Consider the following 10,095-nt stretch of genomic DNA (forward strand, 5'->3'; position numbering starts at 1 on the left):
TGTTCTGTTGTTGGGTATGAAGTGTCTGATTTTCCATCCCTTTTTCATTGTGAGATCTAGAGGATGCATGGCCATGCTTATGCTTTGGCTTCAACTTCTTATACCTCACCATCCAACCAAACACATTCCTTTATTTTGGGCTTAAACAAAAGTGGTTCCGCTTTTTAGTTTAAAGAATTAAGAACACGGCCAAAGGTACTTTGTATTTATGAAACATCCATTCTATAATATCATTATGTACTTCACAGAAATTAAAAGAGAATTGCCACAAGATATAACAATCTAGCTACGCCCAGATCAGGGGATGCCCCCTATCAATGTGGCTTCTCTGAACCCTAGATCACGCTGTTCGTGATGGGTGATTAGTACAACGACTTCGACAAATTGTGATCTTCTGCATGTTTGTGCTCAATATATCGGCTTCGTTCTTCTTTGGTGCTCGGGCGACGTAACGATAATTGGGGAAGCGACAACGAATTAGGGGATGTGTATACAAATTTCTGTGAACTTGGTTGCGTTTTCACCTTTTGTCAAGGTATTTTCTCTGCATTTCCATTCTTAATTCATTTCTTGGTTTACAAAATCAGATGATCTACCAACTATCTATCTACCTATCTATCTATCTACTACTCTATAAAAAAAAGAGGCAGATCCAAATAATCATACCCGTTCATCTACAAGATCTAATGGTTGCTAATCCTTCGATCTTTAACCCTACAAGCCACGGAATTAAGCCAGTAATCCTCAACTCGTGACCCTGCCCACCCGTTAAAAAAAAACCGCTGCCCGCTGCGCACGCACGCACGCCCCTCGCTCGCTCGCTCCTCGCCCTTCTCCCGCCGCCCCGGTCCTCGCCCTCCGCCGCCGCCGCTCCGCTCGCCCTCCACCGCCGCCGCTCCGCTCGCCCTCCACCGCCGCCGCTCCGCTCGCACTCCACCGCCGCTCCTCCTCTCCTCCGCCGCCGCCCCGGTCCCCTGGGCCGTCGAGGACGCCGCCTGGACGGCCGTCCGTGGCCGCCTGCTCCGTCCAGCTCCTCCCCCGCCCCCGAGTACGGCCGATGTATTTTCTAGCGCACCACCGTTGATGTACAAGCAACTAATGTTATGGCTGGGTGTTTTGTTTGTTAATAATAATTCGCGCATCACACCATTTCCATTTAAATCATCTGAAAGAATATGCCGTGTAGCTCAAAATCCAGTGAAGCACGGCTAAATCAGGCTAGTATCATTATCAGTACATAAACAGGCTTCCAACATTTTTCTCGCCACATTAGTGTCCATCTCAACATTCTTCGAAGCTAAATTGTGACGCCAACATCCACCCGAGTGAGCTTACTAGAGTTAGAAAATTGTGTTAGTTTAGGAACCGTAGCCACTGACAACGAGTTGAGGGTACCCGCAAAAAAGAAAAAGAAAAAAAAAGAGTTGAGGTAGCCAACTGAGAAAGTCAGTGATAGCTTGGGGAGTTCTGATGCATTTTTCTCTTTCCAAAAGCTACCGTTGAGGATATTCCCCTTGCTTCTTGGTTATTATTTTCTAAGGCGATGAAAAGTGTAGAAACAAATTCTTGTGCAATATACAGTTTGCATGTCAGTATAACATTTTGTAGATTTCCTTAAAATAGTTTTTTTATGACAAAGTTGCCATACATAAAGCATAAGTATGACAGTTGAATGTGGAAAATGAGAAACAAAGCTGCAAATAGCAGCTGCATATGTGACTCGGTAGGATACAATGCTCGACACTCAACAGCTATTAGTCATTTTCACTTGCTTACCTTAAATTGTAAAATGGTTCTGCCGGTCTGCCCAGAGCTTCCAAACATTATATGCTTATCCTGATAGATAACTTGTCCCAAACATACAGAGGCTTCCCTGAACATTATATGCTTATCCTGATAGATAACTTGTCCCAAACATACTTTGCTACTTCTAGTTAATTAATTTGATCTGTGGTGGATGGTTATTACTCCCTCCGTTCTCAAATGTAAGTTTTTCTAGATATTCCAATAAGTGACTACATACGAAGCAAAATGAATGAATCTATACTCTAAAATATGTCTCCATACATCCGTATGTTGTAATCCACTTGAAATGGTTAAAAAAACTTATATTTAGAAACGGAGGGAGTACCTCACAAGTGAGATCACAACCATTCATTCTAGTGCGCCATAATTATTTGTTCTTTGGTTCACAGATGCCACTAATGCCCAGTTCTTTTCACTCGATTCTGAACAATCTGGGTCTGAAAAAAATCAAAAGCTCAAAAGAACTGGATCTGATTTTATCCAAAATCATGTGAGAATCGCCAGAATGAGTAGTGCAATCGAAAATCGTGTCGAGACCTCTTCTGGCGATTCTGGACGCTCCCACGAAACAAAACGTTTTGACTTAAGGTAGTAGTACCCCTATTTGAGAGGCAAATTACCAGAGAACTGCCACTCTCCTTCGCTCGATCCCCCACCTCCCCACTCGCGCTCGCGATAGGGTTACAGGGCCGCCGCCGCCGCGCCGCCCGACAGCCCGCCCCTCCCGCTCGCTTCGAGGCCCGCAGCCGTTGCTCCGCCCCGGCCACTCCTTCGGCCCGCCTGCTCGCCTCGAGGCCCTCAGCCGCTGCCCCGCCCCGACGCCGCCTCGCCGGAGTTTGCGCCGTCGCCTAGGCTGAGCTCTCATCTCCTCTCCGTCTTCTCTGTTCTGTTCTGTTCTGGGTGCAGCTCTATTCCTTCTTGTTCGTCTCTGTTCCTAGTTCTTCTCTGTACATGGAAAAATGGATGGATGTTTGTTTGTTTGTTTGGTAGGAGTAGATGATTTGCTTGATTGCTGAATGGATGTATGCTCGTTTTCATGCTCATATTCGACATAAATTGTCCAAAGCAACTAGAGTAAGTCTTAGCAATTCAACACACAGTTTTAGTTCAGGGACATTACAGAAATTTTAGCACACAACTCATCCCATAATCTCAGACCACAATCTTAGAAAAAGAACTCGGCAGCTGATTCTGGGTGATTCTGCAGGAAGCTGATTTTGGGGCAAGTTTCTCAAAAGCTGATTTTGGAGAATCAAAAAGCTGAAAAGAATTGGGCCCTTTTTTCCTCAGATACACTAAGACAAAATTAGAGCTCTACTCAGAACTTGAGGCTCGAGCAGCTCATGAACTTCCAGTATGTTGTATAACATTGGTTGACATACGCTTGAGTATGTACTCATATGGGTCCATGGTGGACTAGAGGTTTGGCGGGCATGATCTTTAAAGAATGATCTATCATGGATTCTAGTAGAAAGTATAAGTTATTCTACAAACATTATAGGATATACTGGTCTGAGGGAAAAATAGAAATAAAAATTCACAATGCATTTGTTAGTCTGTGAATTTCTAATTAGATTATTCCTGGGACAATAGTAATTCTATTTGTGATCATATTTCGTCTGAAGAGCTGCTACTATCGGCTACCATTTCTCTTCAGTACTACAAGAAATATCTGAACTAAACTTCGTTATATATAATTGCAAAAATCTTTGTGAACCAGCGAAAGGCATTGGGACCAGCAAACCCTATTTTCTTCAGGAACCGGTTCAAGAAAACATTGTAGCTTGAATCAGCAAAAGACAAGAGTAAAACTTTGCCAAGCTTACTTGATAGTTTAGTCTTGTCATAGTAACTTAATCCTAATAGTTATGATCTGTTTTATTTGTAGAACTTGGGTGGTATTATTTTGTACATTAAGTACATAAGTAACATTTTATTTCTTCAGGTTCTTATACAGCTACTTTGTTACAGTTAATACAGATAATATTATCTTGTACCATGGCTAGTGCGGAGGATGTGAAGCAGCGGCAGGTTGTTGAAGACCGTGCAAGAAATATTAGCCACAATGTACGGTGCACTGAGTGTGGCAGCCAGTCCATTGAAGATTCGCAAGCAGATGTTGCAGTTCTCCTTAGAAGGGTACTTTTCGTTCTATAACCTTGTGATGATTGGTTGCCTGACCTTGTTGTTTCAGTTAGTGGTCAAACTTTTAGTAGCAGAGATTGGCTTATTCCTGTATACCTTTTCATGTTTCCACAACATCCAAATTTTGCTTTGTTGCTCTCTTGATCTTAACAAGACCTAACTAAGATTGGAAATTTGATAACACTTTTAACTGAGGTAACACTTGTACTTGAGACCTTGTACTGATCAATACAACAACAACAAAGCCTTTCAGTCCCAAACAAGTTGGGGTAGGCTCTAGGACTGATCAATAATGACATAAAATAAAATGTGTTCACCGGCACCCAATAGTTAAATGCAAAATAGGGTTGAGAAACTTGAAATGATATTTGCTACTATCAATTTTTTTTTGAAGAATCTATATGTCCTGTTTGGATTTGGAATGATAGAGATGGTTTTGGTAATGCCGCAACTGGTTTGGTTCTTCGATTATATACATTTGCGTCCTTTTTACTTGACTAGGTTTCTTAGACTTGGATGATATTTCTGCCTATTCAGCTATATTAAATTTACATTACCTTTCGCTGTACCAGAACACTGTTGTCTGATTCACAAGCATTTATCTGCACCATGTACTACATATACACGAGAAAAAATTAATCTTGAGTTCTCAACGTCAATAAAGGCACTTGGTTTATATGCTTTAAAGGATTGAAATATTATTGCCTTACACCCAATATGTCATGGGAAGCTTCACGGCCGGACGAACTGACATATGTGTCATTTTTGCAGTTAATTCGTGATGAAATAAAATCTGGAAAGAGTGATAAGGAGATATACAAAAAACTAGAAGAAGACTTTGGAGAAACAGTTCTATATGCCCCTAAATTTGATCTTCAAACTGCTGCCATATGGTTATCACCGGTGAGCCTTAATTATGATTCTTTTTCCATGCTGTTCAATTGTCCGTGCTTTTATTATACTAGAAATATTATCACTTGCACTTTTTTAGCCTATTATTTGTTCGTTTTATGAATGCATTGTGTGTCTTGGTGAACCCAAGCATATTCCATCATCACAAACTTTTGCGTCAAGATGTTTTTCGTAAGTACGTGGATGATTCTCTTTCATAGTTACTTGGTGAATTTGCAACCAGTGGAAGTAAAATATTTCAATTCTTAAAAAATCTAATTCCAGCTGATCCCTTGTTGTAGTTCAATGTAGTCTGTAGAGAGATAAACTGATACTGATTTGACCTGCTTTCATTTGTGCTTAGTAAAATTATGTTGTTGCAGCGGAACATGGTAAAATGAAGGCTTCAAAATATCGAAGTATCTACTCCCCTGAATTAGTATCATTTTATCCTGTGCAGGTGATTGTGATTTCTAGGGTAGGCAGTTGAGAGCCTGATACATTAAATCCTGTGCAGGTGATTGTGGGCGGCGTAGCAGCTGGTGTGTGGGCTTACCAAAAGCACAGGCAAAGGACCAACGTTCACATCATGGCTCTGAACCTCGTCCGAGGGGTTCCCCTGACTCCAAGGGAGAAGGAGACGATGATCGACATCCTCACGCCGCCCCTGCCGGCAAGGAGGTGGTGGTGGCCTCTCAAATGATGTTCTTTCATGTCCTTAGACGCGACATTGAGTGGGTACCAATTTCCTGAGGTACAAATGTTCAGGATGGCTGGAATTTTAGCACGTGATTTCGTTGCACATCTCGCGCCCTGCTTGGAGCTTGGGCTACAGATTTTTTTTCTGGGTTTTATAACCGGATGCTTGCGATACCTTGGTGGTTTGTGATGCATGAACCTAGCTAGCAGCACATGTTGCCTTCCTCCGTATGCTGGCTGTGAAGCTGAAAAACAGCCTCCTGTTAAGTGTAGTTTCTTCCCTAAACATGTGGTGTCACTGCTGACCCTCTGTGCTAGCAGTCTAGCACACAAGTAGAGCATTTTGTTCTCAGAATAAGCTGCAAATTTTAATTGAATTTTCGTAGGCTCTTTGATCGATGTCATGTTTGTTTCATCTAACCTGCGACCTTGATCCCCCAGCTTGGCGTACTAGATGGTACTGGCATGCAATTCTCCATAAACAAACGAGTTGGTGCTGGCATGCATACATAGCAGCGGCACAGATGATTACTGGAGGTTTTCTCTCTTAACTAAAGTTCATCGGAGGTTGTAAAAAAAAATCGGAGTTGAGGTCTTTCAAAAATAAATGAATGTTAAATTAGCTCAAATTCATGTGTTTCTTCTTGATCTTCTAGCTACGGGGCCGCCGGTATTTTCACCCAACGACTGAACGGAGCACTGTTGTGAGGATAAGATAGCTGGAGTTCTGTGGATGGATTAACCCGGCCCGAAATATATAGATTGGTTGCAGATAACCAGGTACAAGCTCTCGTCCTCGTAGAGAGATCAGAAACCACACACATGTATACAGTGCACACATTTGAACAAGTGCCACCAGCAACAGCAATGTTATACCTGCAAAAAAAAGCAACAGCAATGTTACACAGACAGTCACTGCCAAGAGGCGACACGCGTCAACACACTCTTTCACATGGCAGCCCAGTGGCAAGGACACAGTGGTGTTTCCTTGTAGACCGGAGTTTAAATCCCGTCGGTAGCGAATTTTTACGATCTCATCGGGGTGGGCTTCTTCTATAAAAATATGTCCTGAATGCTAGTGTCTAAGGATCTCATTTTTTTAACACACTCTTTCACACACCGTCAGGTATACGGCTTGGTGGATGTACATTGTACCTCCAGGCTACAGCCATTTATACCCCATCAATCGATCCCAGGAGGACAGATGCTGGGAGGTTTTTATTATATTTAAGATGCTTTGTACTTCGAATGAAATTTTAATCTGATCTTTTTCGGGGTGGAAAAAAACATACCGCTAACATGACACGATTGAGCGAAGCACTGTTGTGAGCGATAAGATAGCTGGAGTTCTGTCGGTGGGTTAATTAACCCCGAAGTAGATTGTTTACAGAAACCACATACACATGTACTAAAGTGCACACATTTGAAGTAGTGGTAATGTTACACACGGACACAGTCACTGCCAAGAGGGGACATGCGTGGCAGCACACACTTTCACACACCGACAGATACGTAGTACGTACGACAAGATGAGCACATGTATATACGGCTCAGTACATGTATACTATACCTCCGGGCTCTTGCCATTTGCACCGCATGCATCATCAACCCACCCCGGGGCCGGGACACGAGGAGGACAGATGTTGGGAGGGTGGGTGGATCTAGCAGTCGGGCGGCGTGGTGAGGCCGCACTTGGCCGGCAGCTCCATGGCGCGCTTGGGGTCGATGTTGTAGAGGCTGAGCCAGGGCGAGTTCTTGTAGGAGCAGAGGCAGCGCAGGTCCGCCTTCCCCAGCGTCGCGCAGCACGCCTCCGACGGCGCCGGCTGCGGGTCCGTCGTCGCCGCCGCCGCCGGCTGGCACGCCATGAAGTCGTCGTTGTCCATGTCGCACACCGCCTGCGCCGTCGCCGCGAGGGCGACGACGAGGAGGACCGTCAGCGCCAGCGCCTTCCTGCTGCCGGCCATGTCGCGCAAGTAGCACACCGAGCGCTGCTGCATGCCCCTTGGCTGATTGGGAGGTTGCTCGATCGGTCGGTGCTACTGGAATGATTGTTGCGGTGGCCTGTGATGGCCTCCGGCGGGGTGTTTTATACCGTGGGGTGATGGGAGGTTTTGGCTGCCGGGTGTTGCAAGTTTGCGGTTTTGACAACGGGGTCCTCGGCGAATATATAACATCTTTTGGTTTACAAAACTAAGTAAAGTACTCCCTCTGTTCCGAATAACTTGTCGTAGAAATGGGTGTATTCAGAACTGAAAATATGCCTAGATGCACTCATTCATGCAAGCAATTCCGGACGAAGAGATACTAAACATGACGATGGCTAACCTAATTTGGCCGTAAGCACGATGGAATTAAGTTGCATCGTCTTGTTGCCTTGGCAAAGCCAAAGATAACCATAATGATGACGCGTTCGATCGGTGAGCGCGCGTGCCGTGTCGGCGTGCGCACCCAATCCAGCGGTAGTGCTGTGCGAGACGCGGGTGCTAGGTGCAAAACGTCTGGATGTTTTTATCTATCTCGTGGAGAATCACTCACTAACTTGGCCCGTGAAGGTGTGTTGTTGGCTTGCCCCCCTGTCCCGTCACGCACGCGCGCCCATGTCAGCGCTGCCGCTCCCACTTGGGTCGGGATCGGGTTCACGGGGGATGGAATGGGCGGGTGCGACGCCGTGGCCGGCAGGCGGCAGGCCCACCCCGGCCGGCGCTCGTGGCTCACAGCCTTTCCCGGCCGGGTTTGCTGACGCGCGGCCACCGGGTTTTGTATCAGCCGCCGTTCGAGCAGCAGCAGTTTGGTTTTGGTGCTAGACTGCGCTTCTTTCTGCGTGCTCGGTGCTCAGTCACAAGAGCTTGTCCTCATAGTCATAGGTACCTCTGCCACTGCATGCCAGTGACCGACGGTAACGACACCACAGCCTTTGGGTCTGGACGGGCTTTAGTTTTACCAGTTTCTGAGCTGGATCAGCATTAAGAGTCCGTTTGGTAGCTTCAGCGCCGCGGCCTGAAGATCAAAAGCACTCGTCTCCTCCTCTGACGCGGCGTGGGGTGGCAGCCCAGCAAACAGTCCTGCCCCAGCTTGGGTGTCTGGCAGGCCTGGTAGTGGAGACCAAGGGTTGGGCTGCAGCGCATGATAGGCTGTTGCTTATTCTTTTGGTATGATTTTACGGCGCATCATCGCCTCTATCTCCTTGGAGCAGGGCAAACATTGTTATAGTAGACAATCGGAAAGTCGTCGTGTTAAGACCCTATAGAACCCTAACGCACCAGAACATCAACCGTCGCGGATGAAGAGTGTAGAACAAAAGGATCCACCAAAGACTGATCCGCCGCAGATGAAGAGCGCAGGGCAAACATTGCGCGGATGAAGATTGTAGAACAAAAGGCAGAGAACCCTAGCTTTTTGGAAGGCGGCGGCTGGCTAGATCGACGAGAGTTTCTTCGTCTATTTAGAGCCAGCTAGTTTAGTTGATTGCAAGTTTATTTTTAAAGGCTGCGCATCAAATATTGATGCAGTTGCAGATAGGTTTGCTAAGTTTTCAAACACTCTTGATCAGGGGCGACACCTTTGGCAGATCCATCCCATGATCCTTTTTGTATACCACTTTAAGTGGTCTATGATCAATAAAGCTTTGCTATACCCCTAAAAAAGGCATACATTATATGTAGTTTTTTTACAGATATTTTTTTTCTCCAAAATTTAACAAGTTGAGATATTGAAGTTTGGCACGCGTCAGACAACAGAAGCTTCATTTCAATATATCTCTAAATAAAAACGGGCACAATTCTTTAAGACCATGAACATAACTTCAGTAAATAAGAACCGTGGCGCTAGATAGTTCATTTCCTTAACCTATCTATGTCAGGGCATCTTCGGCACCAAAGTTTTGAAGCATCTGATGATGCAGGGGGGATACTCTACTGCTTTATATGTTCCCGGAATTGTTAGTCGTGCTTGTAATCAAGCTTAGTTTTCGTCTTGAATAGAGTTCCCACCCCCTCATATGTACATAGGATTGATGAAAATGTACATGCTTATTTTTAAACATTCACGGGTTTGAGAAAATATTAAAATTAAAATAAAAAATACATTTGTATTTTATGATATTTTTTTAAAAACCAACTGAAAATCGTAAAATTAGAGACTTCGAGAAAAAAACAATTGACAACTGCAGGGAGCCGATGAAAGACAAATGGGCCGGCCCATATTGTGAGCGCTTGGACAACGATCCATAGGACTTGTCATAGAAATTTGGCTGCATCCGAGCTGCCGGCGATGTATGACGGCGAAGAAACGGCCGCGCTGTGCATCCCGATTCATTGAACACATGGAGCTTTCCTAGCCTTTTGGTCCATCTACCTCTAGAGAGAAGTGTCGATCACGATGACCATGGCTGAGGGTGCTAAGCAGGTCCACGTAGACGCGCTACTGTACAATGCTTAACAGGTCCACGTAGACGCTCTGCTGTACACTGCTCAACGGGGCCACGTAGACGCGCCTATGAATAAATACGGCTACAGCCCTGCTGCCCACAGATGACAGACCCCCCCCCCCTCCCCT

At 45.2% G+C, this 10,095-nt stretch overlaps 2 protein-coding genes across 5 annotated transcripts; one reads left to right on the forward strand and one right to left on the reverse strand.

The window, feature by feature from the left end:
* Nucleotides 1-2,453: 2,453 nt before the first annotated feature.
* LOC119303963 (cytochrome c-type biogenesis CcmH-like mitochondrial protein) lies at nucleotides 2,454-5,940 on the forward strand. 4 transcript variants are annotated; one of them, XM_037581124.1, is made up of 4 exons: nucleotides 2,454-2,726; nucleotides 3,778-3,945; nucleotides 4,723-4,854; nucleotides 5,360-5,940. In XM_037581124.1, the coding sequence occupies exons 2-4, from the start codon at nucleotides 3,805-3,807 to the stop codon at nucleotides 5,543-5,545; spliced, it is 459 nt and encodes a 152-aa protein (XP_037437021.1). In that variant the 5' UTR covers nucleotides 2,454-2,726; nucleotides 3,778-3,804; the 3' UTR covers nucleotides 5,546-5,940. The 4 variants fall into 4 exon arrangements, with proteins under 4 accessions (XP_037437021.1, XP_037437022.1, XP_037437020.1 ...); XM_037581125.1 differs by having other exon boundaries at nucleotides 2,454-2,658; XM_037581122.1 differs by having other exon boundaries at nucleotides 2,455-2,706.
* Nucleotides 5,941-6,867: 927 nt separating this feature from the next.
* Nucleotides 6,868-7,616, reverse strand: LOC119303964 (putative lipid-transfer protein DIR1). The gene has a single exon (XM_037581126.1). It carries the CDS (start codon nucleotides 7,536-7,538, stop codon nucleotides 7,203-7,205), a length of 336 nt encoding a protein of 111 aa, XP_037437023.1. The 5' UTR covers nucleotides 7,539-7,616; the 3' UTR covers nucleotides 6,868-7,202.
* Between the last annotated feature and the right edge of the window lie 2,479 nt (nucleotides 7,617-10,095).

Source organism: Triticum dicoccoides, chromosome 5A, assembly GCF_002162155.2.
Source record: "Triticum dicoccoides isolate Atlit2015 ecotype Zavitan chromosome 5A, WEW_v2.0, whole genome shotgun sequence".
NCBI lineage: Eukaryota > Viridiplantae > Streptophyta > Magnoliopsida > Poales > Poaceae > Triticum > Triticum dicoccoides.